General features: G+C 41.6%; 1 protein-coding gene across 2 annotated transcripts in view; it reads right to left on the bottom strand.

Annotated features, from left to right (window-relative positions):
* CACUL1 (CDK2 associated cullin domain 1) overlaps positions 1-17,833 on the bottom strand; it is a 64,493-nt gene extending 46,660 nt beyond the window's left edge. Inside the window, exon 1 of one of the 2 annotated variants that reach the window (XM_057530975.1) lies at positions 17,183-17,833. In XM_057530975.1, coding sequence (XP_057386958.1) covers positions 17,183-17,549 — 367 coding nt within the window. In that variant the 5' untranslated portion in view covers positions 17,550-17,833. The remainder of the gene's footprint in view (positions 1-17,182) is intronic. The other variant, XM_007173173.2, reaches the window with a different exon arrangement.
* Between the last annotated feature and the right edge of the window lie 1,933 nt (positions 17,834-19,766).

Here is a 19,766-nt window from a genome sequence, read left to right as displayed (position 1 = left end):
ATGACAATCCAGAAAATTTTAAGATATTGAATTCCTTGCTAACCTCAACCCAATCTCTGACTTAAAACAAACAAAATATATTAGCTGTTTGGTTTATCTAACATTTGACACGCACAGCCTCAAAGTGTGTGTGTATGTGTGTGTGCGTGCGTGCGTGCAGTCCTGAATTCTAAAACTAGATCCTCTAGCTAGAGAAATGTAATCAATCGCTTTCAACTTTGCCCACAAAAACGTTCAGACTAACCAAAAAAAATATGAAACATGGAACCTAAACAAAAATGAAATTACCATTAAATAACTAAATTTTATCTAGGTTAGATTTTCCAGCTTGAAAAAAATGCACTATTTTTTAAACTGTTTAAAGAAGGTATTCTAAACTCAAATGCCTACAAGGCCCAGGCCATTAGCATAAATGAGTAAAACAGGCCTGGTATAAGAATAAAAAAGAGCAGTGAGCATTTCAATGAGCTGGAGAATGCATATGCCCTCTAGAGACATTCAAATTCACAAAATGTAAAAACCCTCAGGTTGCCCTCAAAACACCACGCCACAAGGCTTAAACCTTGAAACTCATAAAATAACAAGCTCACATAGCCTCAGTTCTATTGAGAAAGTACTACAACTGACCTTTACTAAAATAAAGTGAAATAAAATCTAAAACACATGGAATAGCTGGAATCTACGGTTCAGGAAATACTATCAGGTTGCTAATAAATGAAAAACTATTAGGGATATGTAATTCATACCAGGCAGGAATAAATATGTTCAACTCTCATACTTTGTTATCCAAGTAACTTATCAACACTTGACATATTATGTGTTTATTATCAATCTTCCTCAAACTAGACATAAGCCCCTTGGAGAAGGAATTCAGCACTAGAGCCCCAACTCCAAACTATCATATGATTAGGTATTCAATAATGTATGTGAAGTAAATTAATTTAATGGAAGTCAAAATAAATGTTTAATATAAAAACAGTCCAAGGCATACTACTTATTAGTAGCTCTGGAATTAAAAATTGAAGTGCATTTGGTTTCACACGGGCTAAAGCAAACCAGGTAAGCCCTACCAGATATTCCTTTTGAGTTTCTTTCTTGTTACTTGTTTGTAAGGGGAGGATATATTCAGAAACTACAGCAGGTATTATTAATTCATCCTTGGTCTACTGCGAAGACTGGCCACTACCTTCTATCAGTGGCTCTCAAAATCTGATCCCAGAGCAGCATCAGCATCACCTGGAAACTTGTTAACTTAATGTAAATGCAACCTGCCAGGCCCCATCCCAGACTCATGGAGTCAGAAAAGTGGGGAGCGTGTAACACATGATACAGAAATCCATTTGAGCCCTCCAGGTGACTCTTATGCCTGCTACTTTGAGAACCACTGCCTAATGCTCCTATTCAAGCTCAGGACAGCCAAGGGTCACAGTGCTCCTCTGTTCTCAATTGCTAGCACATGGTTGTTGGTTCCGAACAACTCGAACTGGAGAGTCAAATAAAGGTGTAAATGTAGCACAGAAAAAAATTTAAAGGGCAGCTAGGAACTGTTTTATGTCAAAAAAGCATTAAAGTTCTACTCTTCCATGTCCCTTCTCCCCACCAAAAAGGCCACTTTCATTAAGAATTGGCTCCTTAAGAAGAATACAGTGTTGGCAATTATGAATAAATGATTAAGCCAAATTAAACAGGCTAAATTGTGCCTCAAACATAGTGACCTCTTAGATTAATTGTAACTAATTACAATTAGATAATCTGACAAATGGACTAAGAGAAAAAAGCTCTGGGCTTTCCTTTTAACTCTGGCTAGGGTATGTGATCTAAGAGAAAAATTACAACTTCTTGTTGTCACAGCAAGCCCATCTATCAATAACAATCTTGTAAATCTGTGTGGTCCAAAACATTACCACCTGGTAGAATATTATTCTCCCTCCAGCACAAGGGGATGTCTGAAATCTTTCAAGTAATGGACAGAGAGAAGCTGAAGGCCAAGAACAAAGCCTGCAGAATGGGGAGAAGCCTTCGGGAATAAAGAAAAAGATCAGTCAGAGTGGAAGAGAATCAGAATCAGAACAAGGTTGTGTAGTCTAATAAATGGAGTTTTACTCTTTATTAAAAAAAAACAAAATCCCAGTTACTTATTTCTCTCAAAAGGAAAATAATTTGATCCTGGCAAAGGAAAGAGTAATACTTAGCTGCTCCTAAGAGAACTGCCAAGTTGGGAAAAAAAGTAACAGAAGTGACCAAATCCTTTAAAGATCCTTTTCCATATCAGGAGGAAAAAAACAAAAGCTGTGCCAGCTACTCGGGTATATTTTGATTCGCCAGTAAAAGATGATAGCTAATGTTAAGTCCTAATGAAGCAAATGTTTCTGAAGTAAGCTAAAAACTTTAAAAAGTTATATGCTCTTTGGGGAGTTTCTAAGTTTTAAGCTCTAAATTGCATGTGTTTGGGAAGTTTCTAAGTTATAGGGTTTGGGGTTTAGGGTTACATTTATATAAACAAATAACTAGATAACATTTTGGTCCAGATAAGGCTTATAACATACTAACTATATGAAACCATATAACCTGCTTTGCCTTGTTTCAAATGACATGTTTCTTTCCCCCAAACACTGAAAAACTTGTATAGAAAACACACTCCATTGTTGTTTTACTGCTTAGAAATAGACACATTTCTCAAATTGAGGAAAAAACAGAACAGTAGAAACTTCCTTCATCACTACTATCTTAAAAACAGAAAGCTGCAGTGGCCTACCAGCAAGAGTGAAATCTATCAATACATTACTTTAGAATAGTTACTGCACAACATTATTCTACAATTACAACATCACACTTGAGCCCGTGACACAGTTCTCACTATGAACATGTTATGAAAGTACATATATGAAAAGGTCAAGTGCTATCAAAACATCCATTATGGCTCCAACTCCAACTAATCCAAAATCTCATAATATTCAAATAGAAAGTATCTGCTCAATTGTGATTACATATGTGCAAACCATGCTAACTGCACATCTGCCATAGTTTTAAAATTCTGTTTTTCCTGCAAGATTTAAACAAGTCAAACTCTCCATGGCATTAAGACCAGGAAAGTAACTGAAGTAGTGGCATAAGGCAGTGTGTGCTGAGGTGGAAACACCAACAGGTGAGCTAATCTTGCCCTGCAGGACCCTGAGAAGTTCAGGACCTAAGGACAGGATACAATGAGCGAGGTTTAGAGGCAGAGAGTTGGTGGCTGGAGTGGGAAGGGTGAAGATTGGTTGCAAGTCTGTAGACTAAACAGTAAAAAAGAAAAGAGTTATTCTGCACAGAAACTGAAAGGTAAAAGCTTGGGACTCCAGGACAGATACATGGTGGGTGGGTGGGTGGGTGTGTGGAAAGCACAGGGCTGGCAGATTTAAGTAAAGTCAAAAGTCAAAATAAGAAACGTTCAAACATCTAACCCTGCTCCTTTTCTTTAATTCTAGAATGCCATCGGCCAGGAGAAGTGTCTTTACTTCCTGCCCCACCTACCCAACCCTACCATTCTCCCAGAAAGGAAGAAGATCCTTCCCTAGAGAAACGGAACAGTCCCAAAGAAAAGACATTCACATACTATTTGGCAGTTCCCCAAGAAATAGAAGCTTTGCATCCAATTAACCCCAAATGAAACCCAACACTTAAACTTGGCAAGGTCCCTTGTAAACACAGAACTACCAATTAGCCTTTTTCACTTTTAAATACGAATAGACAGCTAAGGATCACCAAAATTTGCAAAGTCTCAGACATCAGAGATCAAAACAAACAAAAATTGCAAAGATAAAAGCAAAGATAACTAAAAGAACAAAAGAAAACTTTAAAAAAACCCCAGTAATTACTATGCTGAGAAGATAAAAATTAGTAACAGTAATGAAAAAGGAGAATTCCAAATGCTCTTCAAATTAAAAATATAGCCATTGTTAAAAATCCAAAAGAAGGGCTTCCCTGGTGGCGCAGTGGTCGGGAATCTGCCTGCCAATGCAGCAGACACGGGTTCGAGCCCTGGTCCAGGAAGATGCCACATGCCACAGAGCAGCTAAACCCATGCGCTACAACTACTGAAGTCCGCGCATCCTAGAGCCTGTGCTCTGAAGCGGGAGAAGCCAGCGCAATGAGAAGCCTGCGCACCATAACGAAGAGTAGCCCCTACTCGCTGCAACTAGAGAAAGCCCGCATGCAGCGACGAAGACCCAACACAGCCATAAATAAATAAATGAATGAATGAATGAATAAATAAAAGCATTTATCTCATCATAAATGTCTTTATCATAAAAAAAATCCAAAAGAAAAAAGTAAACATCTAGAAACTCTCCCAGAACATTAAGAGAAATAGAATATACTAAAAAATAGTTAACAGACTTAGAAGATCAAAACAGGAAATTCAACATTTGACTACCAATAATTCCAGAGAAAAGGGAGAAGAGAGAAAATGTAAAGGGAGAAAAACACTGACTCATTAACCTAAGAAAACATCCCAATAATTTTCCAAAGGGAAAAAAAGATCACATGCAAAATAACAAGAATAAAAATGGCACTTGAATTCTCCACTGTAACACTGCAAGCTTAAAGTCAATGAAGCAACACTTTGAAAATTATTTAGGGGGCTTCCCTGGTGGCGCAGCAATTGAGAATCCTCCTGCCAATGCAGGGGACACAGGTTCGAGCCCTGGTCCAGGAGGATTCCACATGCTGCAGAGCAACTAAGCCCGTGTGCTGCAACTAGTGAGCCTGCGCTCTGGAGCCCGCGAGCCACAACTACTGAGTCCATGTCCCACAACTACTGAAGCCTGCGTGCCTAGAGCCAGTGCTCCACAACAAGAGAAGCCAACGCAGTGAGAGGCCCACGCACCGCAGTGAAGAGTGGTCCCCACTCGCTGCAACGCGCAGCAACGAAGACCCAACGCAGCCAAAAATAAATAAAATTTAAAAAAAAATTATTTAGGTAAGAATTCTATACCCAAACAATCAAGTGAGCATTTTTATATAGTCAAGACCTGATATTATTATCCATACACATTTTCCCAACAGACTGCCAGCAGATATGTTCTGTACATACACACACATACATGGGAACACACCAGAAAAAAGAAAGACATGAAGTGAAGTGGCCAAGATGGCAGAGTAGGAAAACCCTGAACTCACTCCTCCTCCCATGGATACACCGAAATTACAGCTACTTACAGAGCAACTATCTACGACAACGGCCTAAAAACTAGCAGAAAAGATATTCCACAACTGCATACCTAAACAAGGAACCACAACGAGCTGAGTAAGAGGGGTTGAGACACGGTATTGTCAGGACTCACAACTCCAGGTCAGCGATCCACAAATGGGAGGAATATCACAATCAAAGAGGTTCTCCCCAAGGAGTGAGGATTCTTTCTGAGCCCCACATCAGGCTCCCCTGCCCAGGGTTCCTGCATCAGAAAGATGAGCCCCCAGAACATCTGACTTTGAAAACCAGCAGGGCTTATGTCCAGGAGAGCCAGAGAGCTGTAGGAAACAGACTCTGCTCTTAAAGGGCATATGTTAAATCTCACACACTTCAAATCTCAGCACAGAGGCAGTAAATTGAAAGGAGCCTGGGTGAGACCCATTTGCTGATCTTGGATAGCCTCCTGGGGAGGCAGGAGGCAACTGGAACTCCCCCTGGGAATGGAGATCCTGGCAGTAGCCATTTTGGGGAGCTCGTTCTACCAAGATAACACAGCACTGGCAAGTGACATTTTGGAATCCTCCCCCTAGATTATTAGCACTGGGGGCTTACCCGCCCACCAGCAGGCCAGCCCCAGCCCCAGGGCCAGGCAGACAGCTGGGAAGCCCACCCCGCCCTCCAGCAGCCCTGCAGCCACTACATGAGGCAGGGCCTCACAGCCAGGCTGGGGGACAGCCCCGCCTACCAGCACACCCACCATAGCAGCCCTGCCACAAAAGGGCACAGGCAGCCCTACGGGGGCACCCCTTGAGCATATAGCTCTGGTGACCAGAAGGGAGTGTGCTACTGGGACCCACTGGATGTCTCCTACGTGAGGCCACTTCTCTAAAATTGGGAAATGTAACCAACCTAACACAGAAAACTGGGCAAAATGAGCAGACAGAGGAACATGCCCCAAACAAAGAAACAAGACAAAACCTCAGAAAAAGAACTAAATGAAGTGGAGACAGGCAATCTACTCAACAAAGAGTTCAAGGTAATGATCATAAAGATGCTCCCTAGCTCAGAAGAATGGATGAACATGGTGAGAATTTCAACAAATAGTTGGAAAATACTGAGAACCAAACAGAGCTGAAGCATACAATTAACTAAAATTAAAATTACACTAGAAGGAATCAACAGTAGATTAGATGACACAGAGTAACAGACTGTGATCTGGAAGACAGTAGTAGAAATCACCCAAGTTGAACAGAAAAAGAGAAAAAATAATTTTTAAAAATGAGGATAATTTAAGAGACCTCTGGTACAACATCAAGCATATTAACTTTACAGGGGTCTCAGAAGGAGAAGAAAGGGGAAAAGAACTTATTTGAAGAAATAATAGCTAAAAACTTCCCTATCCTGGGGAAGGAAACAGACATCCAATTCCAAGAAGCACAGAGACTCCCAAACAAGTTGAACTCAAAGAAGTCCACGTTAAGACACATAATAATTAAAATTGCAAAATTAAAGATAAAGAGAGAATCTTAAAAGCAGAAGAGAAAAGCAACTAGTTACATACAAGGGAACTCCCATAAAGACTCACAGCTGACTTCTCAGCAGAAACTTTGCAGGCCAGAAGCGAATGGCATGATATTTGCAAAGTGATGAAAGAAAAAACTTACAACCAAAAATACTCTACCTGACAAGGATATCATTCAGATTTGAAGGCGAGATAAAGAGTTTTACAGACAAGCAAAAGCTAAGAGTTCAGCGCCACTAAACCAGCTTTACAAGAAATGATAAAGGGCTTCTCTAAGCAGAAAAGGCCACAACTCAAAATATGAAAATTGTGAAAGGAAAAATTTCACTAGTAAAGACGAACATATAGTAAAGGTAGTAGATCAGCCACTTACAAAGTTAGTAGGAAGGTTAAAAGACAAAAGTAGTAAAATCATCTAAAACCACAATAAATAGTTCAGGGATATACAAAACAAAAAGATGGAAAATACATCAAAAACATTCAACATGATGGGGGGAATAAAAATGTATCGTTGTTAGAAGGCATTCAAACTTAAGAGATCATCAACTGAAAACAATCACATATGTATATATGTTGTACCACATATACAGCTTAAGATACGTGGTCAATAATATTGTAGTAACTTTGTATGGGGAGAGACGGTTACTAGATTTATTGTGGTGAACATTTCATGATGTATGCAAATGTCAAATCACTATGCAGTACACCTGAAGCTAACATAATATTGTACATCAACTATATTTCAACTTTTTTTTTATATTTCAACTTTTAACAAAACTTTTAATAAGTAAATAAATAAAAAGGAAGACATCAAGTAATAATCATTCCACCTGTTGGGAAGTCCATGAGTGGCAACTGTGGGCCCTAAGAAATAGACAGGAACAAGAAGATTAACAGCTCCACAAGCAGACAAAAAGAAAATACTGATTAACTGAGCATTTCAAAAACACCAGGGCTTCCCTGGTGGCGCAGTGGTTGAGAATCTGCCTGCTAATGCAGGGGACACGGGTTCGAGCCCTGGTCTGGGAAGATCCCACATGCCACGGAGCAGCTGGGCCCGTGAGCCACAATTGCTGAGCCTGCGCGTCTGGAGCCTGTGCCCCGCAACGGGAGGGGCCGCGATGGAGAAAGGCCCCGCGCACCGCGATGAAGAGCGGTCCCCGCACCGCGATGAAGAGTGGCCCCCGCTTGCCGCAACTGGAGAAAGCCCTCGCACGAACCGAAGACCCAATACAGACAAAAATAAATAAATTAATTAATTAAAAAGAAAATCCTTAAAAAAAAAAAAAACACCAGTGACAGGTATATGGTGGATGTGATAAAGATGCTGAAAACCTTTAAGAATCAGTTTTTCAAAAACTATGCAAGTATAAACAAGGCAACTTAACAGCAGAGTTCTATGTGAAAGAAAATGTAATCTGAGTACACTCCTGGCCCTTCAGTGAATATTTAGTTGTAATGTAAATATGGTTTATTTTGAACCAAAAATTGTGGTATTTAAAGAATTAAAGAGGTAAGGTGTGTAGAGGTATAAGAGAACTAAAACGTCGTGGAAATAACAGGTCAACAGGTAATATAAAACTAACTAATTAATCAATAACAACATTAACACACTGAAATGTGTGGATAAATACCAGAAGAGACAACTAAATGAATTAAAAATAATTGACTCTGGCTCACAGGTCCAGGAATGGGAAGGAACAAGGGAAGGAATCACTGATTTTCATTATATATCTTTTCATACAGTTTAAGTTTTTAAAGTATAAGCCTATATAAAAGCAAAGTTCTGTGTTGTTTTGTTCTAAGGCCAAAGAGTTTGATGAAACTCAAATCCTCAGAAAGGGAAAAACAAATCTGGTGAAACTAGATTTTTGCTTCAGTACTTCCAATATTCTAAGGCACATGAAATGAGAAAGCTCAGTTTACCCACTGCCTACTGGACCTCTCCACCCAAATGTTCCACAGATAACTTACAAAAGACACACACACACCCCTACCTATACGCCTACCAAATCCTTATCCTCCCTTCTTCCCACCCAAATTTTACAGACTGGAGTCCCCAAATGTTTCCAAAGTCAGAAAGCACCTCTCTTCCAATGCTTTATTTGTTCAGGCTGTCATCTCTTTTGTCATCTCATCTAGGCATCTCTATTGCCTAGACTACAATAATTAAACCCCTTAACCAGTCTCTAAGCCTCCATTCTCTCTCCTTTCTAATCTATATTAACATGCTAAGACAAATTTTACCAAGTTGACTCCCTTAATTTACTTCAGTGGCCCGTATTCCTGCAGAAGAAAATCCCACCTCTAACCTGGCATGCCCCTCGCATCTAGACCTTTCTATCGATCTAGGTTTAATTTGTGCCACTCTCTCCTCACACCCTATGTTCCTACAATAATTTCAACTCTGGGTCTTCCATACAGTCTTCTCCCTCTGCAAAGGAAGTCTCTTCAAGTCCAACCCTGCCACCTCAGTCCTCCTAACAAACTTTTATTCATTTTCAAAGATTCTTTTTCCCTCTATGCTACCATGTACATACATAACTTTACCACAGCATTTAATTATAATGTATCACAATCATCTGTTCATCAACCACCACACTAAACTCTGTCTCATTCATCACCAGAGGCTAAAACATTACCTCGGCATACAGAAGACGATACATAAGTATCTGTTTGGATAAAATGCCATTGTAGTCAGCACACCTGCAACTACAAATTACTTATCTATACTCTTAACTACAGAGGTTAATAGCCAAACAACTACAAAAGTAGGAAGAAAAATGGAAGGCCAGTTTGCTCTGCCAAGGCATATTATAAAAGAATATCCACAATCATTTTTTATATAGCATTTAACAGTTCACAACGTGATTATATATGGTCTGCGGCTTACAGTTACAGTTTAAAGAGAAAGTAAACAGCATTCATTTTCTTTAGGGATTTGGGACTGGGCCTTACATAAACATTACAATGGCTTTCTCTTACAGTTTCATCACCATCACTTTGTGCAATTCATGTCAAAAAATGGCAAGACAAGATCCCCAATGAGATCCTGGAATTTGGACAATCGATCGATACCATAGTGATGCTTGCTGCAGCACAATCCCACTAAGCTGGAAGGCAAGATACCAAATAACCACCGCGGATGCTGCGAACAGTGCATATTTTAAGGCCTGAATACATTAACTGATCCACTTGTAAAAGAATCAACCAACCTGGAAACCGGCAGATAGGACCTGATCAAGTAGAGCAACTTTATTTAGGATTTACTAAAATCAGTTAACACTTTCACTAAATTCAAAAGTCAATTTTAACATACTTCTGAGTTATTAATTTAAAAAAAAGAATAATTTCATTGAGTTCAATTAAAAAATACTGTGAAGCTTTTATTCATCTGGAGAAGCTTTTGGTGCACTGGATTCATAATTATCCTGAGATCATGGCACAGTACCATCAGTCAAGGCAAGATCCCACCCACCCCCCCTCCCTCCTTCCATCCAGCCATTCAGTGCCTTTTATCCTCACGCTCCAGTCCCACCTGCCCCAACACAGTCAGACAGGGAACCATTCTAGCTTGTTTAATATATCTGGAATGTAAACAGATGTGACAATATGCTACATCTGAGCAGAGGCTTTAAAAGCCATTGTGTGTTGCTGTCCACTCTCTTCTCTTTGTCTCTGCCAAGAGTGACAGGACCCAGAAAAGAGCTGCGCTTCAGAATGAGATGACATGTGAAAAGCCACAACCAACTGTCAGCCACTAACATAACATGAGCAAGAAATAAGCCTTTGTTGGTCCATAAGCTCCTGAAATTTGGGGGTAATTATCAAGCTGACTAATGTGCAATGAAAAACTAAACTAAATAATTACACTTCCCAAATTACATTCCATCAATGAGATACATTTGAATGCGATTTGCAAGGCCAAAGGGAGGCAAAGGACAGATTCTTGATGCTGGTGGTTCTGGCAAGTAAGGTTAGAGACGTCAGAATTCGTGGCAGCCGAACTCCAAGTTCCACTGTCTGGTCACCAACTTCAAGGATGAGGGAGGCAAGTGTGACGATGTAAGAACGGCGGTAGTGGCAGCAGCAGCCTGCCCTCTGGAATGCAGCTTTAGTCGGGCAGCCTTGCTGACTTCATACCTCTGACCTTTCCAACAATTTACAATGGACCCAATTTCTGCTATTAAATCTCCTGTTGCTTTAGATACCTAGAGTGTTTTCTTGCGCTGAACTGTGACTGATAAAGTATTTGGTACCACAGTGGTTACAGGACACAGACTCTTGAAAGCTAGGAACCTGGCTTTGGTTTTCCAATCTAGTTGGATTTAAAGGCAATGATGACGTTGCCACCATTAGATAACATAATACTAATAGTACATGGCATGTAGCAGCAAAGAATTACTTATCACCTGTAGATACCTGGAATAAAGTTCTTCTCGAAGAAAACAACATGGCAGACTGCTAAGTGCATTATGATGGAAACAAGAAAGACAAGGACTGTGGAGTGGGCTGATTCTGAGGACAGATGAAAGCTTTAAGAAAATGATTAACTCAATAAACAAAGGACCAAAGAGCATCCATGAGTGCATAAAAGAACCTCTTAATTCTTACAGGCACAGGGTTGATATAGCCAAAAATCAAACAGTGATTCTGCAAGTTACAGAATTACCATATAAAAATAATTCAAAGCCTAGACAGATCTCTTAAGTAAAAGTTTGGGCACTGATGGTGAAATGATAAGACCCTGAGGCCTGAAACAGGGTCAGTTTGGTGGAGTTTGATCGATCTGAGAAACCTGACCTTACAAAACTCACTGAGCCTTCCATACCTGAGAAGCACCCTTCCCACCCAATATGAGGCTAATCTTTCCTTGACTGAAGCCCCTGCTCCCCTGCTGTAATATTACCTGCAGCCTTGCAAGGGAATGCAGATTCTCCTCATGCCTTACCTCCAAGCAGCTCCCACCGCCTCTAAACCTCCAACTATTATAAATCAAATTTCCCAGGGGGAGAAGCACCAAATCTAAACAAACAGGAGCCAGCCTTCATTCCAAAAGAACTACAGGCATACCTCGTTTTATTGTACTTTGCAGATACTGCGCTTTTTACAAATTGAAGTTTTGGGGCAACTCTGAGTCTAGCAAGTCTATCGGTGCCATTTTTCCAACAGCATTTGCTCACTTTGCATCTCTGTCACATTTTGGTAATTCTCGCAATATTTCAAACCCTCTACCAGCGAAAAGATAATGATTTGCTAAAGGCTCAGATGATATTTAGCATTTTTTAGCAATAAAGTATTTTTCAATTAAGATATGTTCAATTTTTTTTTTAGGCATAATGCTATTGCACACTTAACAGACTACACTATACTGTAAACATAACTTTTATACGCACTGGGAAATGAAAAAATTTGTGTGATTCACTTTATTGTGATATTCACTTTACTGTGGTGGTCTAGAACAGAACCCATAATATCTCTGAGGTACACCACTGTGGACTTTCGGAAGACTTTAAGAATTCTAAAGACTGAAACATAACTTTAGGTAAGACTTAAGTTATCAAAAGGAATACACTTACTGAAGATTCTTTATTCACTGCAGTATCTCAAGAAACTAGATATGGTTATAACAATTTGCTCAGTTAACTGACTGAAACCCGGACTCAATGACAGTCTATGTTAAAAACAGTTGGAACTCTTGCTGATTAAGAGTGAATTAACAACAGATTAGACACCAGAGACAACACAGCGATAGAAACTATCTGAACTGAAGCAGAGGGGGGTGAAAAAGCTGAAAAAGATAATGAACAGAGCCTCAGTGATTTAGTGTACAATAACAAGTGGCGTAACACATATGCAACTGAGGGGCATGGGGCAGTAATTCTGAAAAAATATAAAATGAATGATAATGTTCCAGATTTGACAAATTCTAGAACCCCACAGATCCAAGAAGCTCAAAGAACACTAACAAGAATAAACCTAAAGAAAACTCTACCACAAGGAATATCACAATCAAATTAAATTTGATTTAGTGAAAGATAAAGTGAAAATCTTAAAAGCAGCCAGAAAAAAAGGACACATTACTAGAGAGGAACAAAGATAAGAATATTCAGACATTTATTAAAAGAAATAATGCAGGCCAGAAGACAACGGAAAGACATCTTTAAAGTATTGAAAGGAAAAACAAAAACAAAACAAGATTATCAATCTAGAATTCTATATCCAGCAAAAATATCCTTAGAAAATGAAGGTAAAATGCTTTTGGGGACAAACAAAAGCTGAATAAATTCAAGGCTAAATCCCTTGGCAATTTTGGGCACTGCAAATATCTTCCCTAATTCTATCATCTGTCTGTCACTGAATGAAAACCTTTAATTTTTATATAATCAAACTCATTACTTTTTCACCTTTATAAGTTTTAGGAGATAAAGCTTTCCCTAGGGAGAGAGCTTCTTCAACATTGTCTTCTATTAATTTTATAACTTTTCCTTTCACATTTAGATCTTTAATTATCCATAGTTCATCCCATCTGTGGTGTTAGGTTTTTCTCCATAAAGTGAGCCACTCTTCCTAGCAACATGACTCCTTTCTCTGATGATTTATGATACTACCTTTATCTTAACTTCCTGAACATATAGTTAAGTCTTTGCTCTCCAATTTGTTCCCCCAGTGTATTTTTTATGTTCTTGCACTTATACTAGTTTTTATTACTATAGTTTTGAAACAGTATCTTAACCTCTGGTAAGGCAAGCCCCCACGAAAGCAAATCTTTAAGACTGATTTAGCTATTCACAGACTTTATCCCACCTGCCATATAAATTTCAGATCAGGTTATTGAGTTTGTCAGACAAACCAACTGGAATTTTGATGGCAGTTTAATCAAATTTATAGATTAAAATGGAGAAAAGTGACTTCCTTACAACAATAAGTAATCTAATCCCAAGAGCATGGAAAGTTTTCCCATTTACTTAGGTCCTCTTCTAGCTCCTTATTAAAGTTCTCTCCTTAAAGATCTTATGTACTTAGGGTAATTCCTAGAGACTATAGTTTTCTTGCTATTATTGTATACAATATTTACTTTAAAAAAAATTTATTTTTTTAATTTATTTTTGGCTGTGTTGGGTCTTTGTTGCAGCGCGCAGGCTTTCTCTAGTTGCAGCGAGCGGGGGCTACTCTTCGATGCGGTGCGTGGGCTTCTCATTGCAGTGGATTCTCTTGTTGTGGAGCACAGGCTCTAGGTGTGCGGGCTTCAGTAGTTGCAGCATGTGGAGCTCAGTAGTTGTGGCTCGCGGGCTCTAGAGCACAGGCTCAGTAGTTGTGGTGCATGGACTTAGTTGCTCCACAGCATGTGGGATCTCCCCAGACCAGGGCTCGAACCAGTGTCCCCTGCATTGGCAGGCGGATTCTTAACCACTGTGCCACCAGGGAAGCCCTACAATATTTACTTTTGATTACCTTTACTAATTGGTTATTGCTAGTGTAGTAAATGCTGCTAACTTTTGTAGGGTGATCTTAAGTCCAGTAACCCTGCTAAACTCTTACTAGTTCTAATAGCTTCTCTTGGTTCTAATGGTTCTTCTAGATAAGTGATATTATCTGCAAATAATGAGTTTTATTGCTTCCCTTCTTATCCTTATCCTTTTAATTTTTCCCCCTGTAGTGTTCGTCAGGACCTTTCTTACCATGTTAAACAGTAACAATGACAGAGGGCATCCTTATCTTGTTACTGATCTTTTTATTTATTTTTTTTGCTGTGCCACATGCAGGATTAGTTCCCCAACCAGGGTTTGAACCCGTGCCCACTGCAGTGGAAGCGCTGAGTCTTAACCACTGGACCACCAGGGAAGTCCCTTGTTACTGATCTTGAAGTACATGTATCTAAAATTTCTCTGTTAAGTATTATTATTTGCTGTAGGTTTTTGGTAATGACCATCATTTAGTTATCCTGCGCTCCAAGCTTGCCAAGAGTTTTTATCATATATGGGTGCTGGATCTTATCAAATAATTTTATGGTATCGAAATAATGATGACTTCTCTCCTTTAGTCTATTTTTTTTTAACTTTTTAATATGGGAATTTTCAAGTACATATACAAAAGTAGAGAGAATGATGAACCCACATACTCTCCTTTAGTCTATTAATAAGATAAATTACATTAACAGATAAATAGATGTTGAACCACACTTACATTCCTAAAACAAACTCTACGGATCAAGATTCTTTTAACACATTGTTGGGTTTGAAGAGCTAGTATTTTGTGTAGGATTTTTACATTTATGCTAATAACTGAAAACAGATGTATAACTTTCTCATATTAACTTTACCTAGTTTTGGAATCAAGATTTCACTAACTTCATAAAATGAGCTTGGCATCTCTCTCTCTCTCTTTTTCCTATTTCCCAGAACAACTTTTAAAAAGGAATTGTTATTTAAAAGCTCATTGCACCTCAATTATAAGATTATCTTCATCCAGAGTTTTTGAAAGGGGACGTTTTACTATTTCAGTTTTTAAATATTTATTAGTCAGCTCGGGCTTCCCTGGTGGTGCAGTGGCTAAGAATCTGCCTGCCAATGCAGGGGACACAGGTTCGAACCCTGGTCCGCGAAGATCCCACATGCCGCGGAGCAACTAAGCCCATGCGCCACAACAACTGAGCCTGAGCTCTAGAGCCCGCGAGGCACAACTACTGAGCCCGTGTGCCACAAGTACTGAAGCCCGCACGCCTAGAGACTGAGCTCCGCAACAAGAGAATCCACCGCAATGAGAAGCCCACGCACCGCATCGAAGAGTAGCCCCCGCTCGCCGCAAATAGAGAAAAGCCCACACGCAGCAACAAAGACCCAACGCAGCCAAAAATAAAAATAAATAAAATAAATTAAAAAAAATATTTATTAGTCAGCTCAAGTTATCTACTTCTGTTACCAACTTTCATAGTTTGTAGTTTTCTAAGAATTTACACATTTCTTCTAGGCTTTCAAATTTATAAACCCATAGCAATTCATAAAACTCTTCTTTTAAACACCTCATGTTTGTACCTTTTTCCCATTTATCACTTATTGTATTTGCATTTTAAAAATCGGAGGTCCGTTTAGCTTATTAATTTCAAAAAACAATCTTTTGGTTTGGCAAATCTTTCTTTTGTTCCTAATTTCACTAATTTTTGCTCTTAGCTGTATGCTGTTTTTTGAACTCTTAAAATGAACTTGGTTAAAACACTAAAGCAAGCTTCCTTCAGCATTTAGATAAGTCACCCTGCCACTGTGTCCCAGGTCTGGTTTCACTACATAGACTTCAACACACAAACTATACAATATAAACATTATTTTCACACATAATACGGAAAAAATCGGAGACAAATCTTACCAACCATACCTACATATGAACGTCTCTGACTAAAGCAGTATCTTGAAGGCAAATATGTGCTTGTTCCAAAAAAAAAAAAAAAAAATGTGTAAAGCTATGACTATACATCTGAACCAAGACAGATATTTTCTCTGCACAGCTAATTGCACAATTACTGGTACAGCTTGATAAAATTAGCAACTAGAAATGAAATCTCCAGTTGCTTTACCAGATGCCATTCAAAACTTGCAGTTATTAATAGGAGAGAAAACTCTGGCTGTGACGGTCAATTTCCACCATCACCAGCCCCCAAAAACACCACTTAAAGCAAACGCACTTTTCTTCCTAGCTGTGGAAGCATACATCCTTGGTTGGAGATAGTGTCAGTTACAAAACAGATTTTGGTCTTAAATCTTTCTGCCTGCAGTTGAGCGTTAAGGCAGATCACTAACATAAAAGTTCAACATTGAACAGAATCTTAGAATTGGACACATACCGAATGGCTTATTCTTATGAGTGTAGGCTTTGAAAAAGTAATTTTATACATTATTAGCTTCAAAACGGATGTCGCAGCTCCCACTGCGCTGCTGTTACTCAAGAAGCAACTCATACATTTCCCTACCGGGATGCAGAAGGCGTGCACTGGAGAAGGGAAAGAACGAAGTGTAGATATAGGTCAACTTTCTAATTCCTGATTTGTTTAACGCAGACTGGCTAAAAGCACAGAAACACAAGTGGCCAGATTTCTTTTTCCCCTGGTTGCAAAAAAAAAACACTGAAGGCCTCTCCCTAACGAAACTCGGACAGCCTTATTTTCCCTTCACGTTTGAGGGTGAAACTTAAGGGGGAACGGAGAAGAAAAGAGCTTCCTGATGCTGAGAGATAGCCAGTCGTGATACGAATCGCGTTTGTAGGAGAACTTGGGGCTGTGTGCGTAACCAGGCTGCTCTTTCAGGCCAGGTAATACAAGAAGCCAGGGCCGCTCCGGCGCCAGCCGCGGACACCGAACGCGGGGGGGAGGGAGGCGGGGAGGGGAGGAGAGACCCAGGCCTGAAACAAAGGAAGCGGGACGGCCGAGAGGGAAGGATCCGGCGTCCGGGTGGGGAGGAGAAAAGCCAAGGCTTCTGACGAAAGGCTGCACTCACAGAACTTGGAGGTGGAGGTGTTGATGTTGATGCTGGAGGTGGGGGTGGCGGCGGGGGCCGCCTTGGCCACGGCGGCAGCCGCGTCGCAGCTCTTCAACATCATGATCACCCCATTCGGCTCCGGCGGTGGCGGCGGCCCCATCGGGAGCCCCTCCTTGGGGCCTTTCCTGTCCACGGAGACCGCAGGCATCGCCAGCAGCTGACCCCCCGGAGGCTCTCGGGCAGGGGCTGGGATCGAAGAGGGGGGCGGAGGGGGTGGGGGGGGTTGCCGGAAGCCGTCCACGGCGGCCTCCCAGTTGTTGTGGTTCTGGTCGTCCATCATCGCCTCGTAGCTGCCCCCCTCCTCCTCTTCCATGCTTTCCTCCATCCTGCAGGCCCCCAGCACCCGCCCGCCTCACAGGCACCTGCCGCCCGTCTCAACCCCGGGCCGGGGGGCACCGCAGCCTCCTCGAGCTCACATCGCCGAGGGCCGGAACGGGCGCGGCGGAGAGGGCAGCGGCGCGCCGGGTCTCTCAATCTCCGCCGGGCCGACTTGTAGAGACAGGGCTGACGGCGGTGGGCGCTCCCGGGCTCCAGTCTGGGAGAGGCAGCCGTAAAGCAGCAGCGCCCCTCACGACATTTTACAGCAGCTTCCAACAGGCAGTTGGAAAGGGCAGCTGGGGGAGCGGCCAGGAGGGCACGTGGTGCGAGGAACCAGCCGCGAGAAAGCTAAGCGAAAAGGGGCGGGAGCTGTGAGCCACCCCATCGCAGTACAGTGGAGGTTCGCCCCGCCTCGGCTGGTCCCATGCAGAGAGGAACTGGGCAACTAGTCCTGAGGAGCATTCGTCGGCTCCGCCCCCGGCCCGGCCTCACGTGATAAGGGAGTTTGGCTGCGCACGCGCATTCAGAGTTTGGTTACCAGGACTACGGGGAGATGAGCCGGGGAATGAAGACGCGCTCAAAGCCTGGCCCTCGGTCGGTGTGCTCCAGGCTCCCCGTCTCGGCGGTGTTTTTCTTCCGCTCGCCCGATTTACAGGGTTTCGCACTGCAGAGGGCCTTGCAGCCCCAGCTTTTGCTTGACCACGGAGCTAGGGGGCCAGTAGAAGCTCCGCGTCGCACATTATAAACGGGTGGGACTGCCCAGGGCGGCCCTTGGCAGGATTGCTCTTGAGCCTCAGCCCACACGACCCAAACCCTCAAAATCGAGGAAAACAACCGAGACAGCAGAGTGGCTTAAAAAATAAATGTGTTTGAGCTATTCAAGAACTTTTTAAAAGTTCCTTAACTCCTTCGTACACTGAGGCCAGAAATTTTAAACTTAAAAATGCCTGTCTGCTACATGTAAAAGTATGAAATTAGAACACTCCCTGACTCCATACACAAAAATAAACTCAAAATGGATTAAAGACCTAAGTGTAAGGCCAGACACTATCAAATTCTTAGAGGAAAACATAGGCAGAACACTCTATGACATAAATCACAGCAAGATCCTTTTTGACCCAGCCCCTAGATAAATGGAAATAAAAACACAAATAAACAAATGGGACCTAATGAAACTTAAAAGCTTTTGCACAGCAAAGGAAACCATAAACAAGACCAAAAGACAACCCTCAGAATGGGAGAAAATATTTGCAAATGAAACAACTGACAAAGGATTAATCTCCAAGATTTACAAGCAGCTCATGCAGCTCAATAACAAAAAAACAAACAACCCAATCCAAAAATGGGCAGAAGACCTAAATAGACATTTCTCCAAAGAAGATACACAGATGGCCAACAGACACATGAAAGAATGCTCAACATCATTAATCATTAGAGAAATGCAAATCAAAACTACATTGAGGGGGGCTTCCCTGGTGGCGCAGCGGTTGGGAGTCCGCCTGCCAATGCAGGGGACACGGGTTCGAGCCCTGGTCTGGGAGGATCCCACATGCCGCGGAGCAACTGGGCCCGTGAGCCACAATTGCTGAGCCTGCGCGTCTGGAGCCTGTGCTCCGCAACGGGAGAGGCCGCGATAGTGAGAGGCCCGCGCACCGCGATGAAGAGTGGCCCCCACTTGCCGCAACTGGAGAAGGCCCTCGCACAGAAACGAGGACCCAACACAGCCAAGAATAAATAAATAAATAAAAAAACCCAAAAAGTTAAAAAAAAAAAAAAAAAAAAAACTACATTGAGGGGCTTCCCTGGTGGCGCAGTGGTTAAGAATCTGCCTGCCAATGCAGGGGACACGGGTTCGAGCCCTGGTCTGGGAAGATCCCACATGCCGCGGAGCAGCTGGGCCCGTGAGCCACAATAACTGAGCCTGCGCGTCTGGAGCATGTGCTCCGCAACAAGAGAGGCCGCGACAATGAGAGGCCCGCGCACCGCGATGAAGAGTGGCCCCCGCTCGCCGCAACTGGAGAAAGCCCTCACACAGAAACGAAGACCCAACACAGCCAAAAGTAAATTAAAAAAACAAAAACAAAAAACTACATTGAGGTATCATCTCACACCGGTCAGAATGGCCATCACCAAAAAATCTAGAAACGATAAATGCTGGAGAGGGTGTGGAGAAAAGGGAACACTCTTGCACTGTTGGTGGGAATGTAAATTGATACAGCCACTA

Source organism: Balaenoptera acutorostrata, chromosome 16 (genome assembly GCF_949987535.1).
Source record: "Balaenoptera acutorostrata chromosome 16, mBalAcu1.1, whole genome shotgun sequence".
In the NCBI taxonomy this organism is placed as follows: Eukaryota; Metazoa; Chordata; class Mammalia; order Artiodactyla; family Balaenopteridae; genus Balaenoptera; species Balaenoptera acutorostrata.
This window is presented reverse-complemented; position numbering and strand designations above follow the sequence as displayed.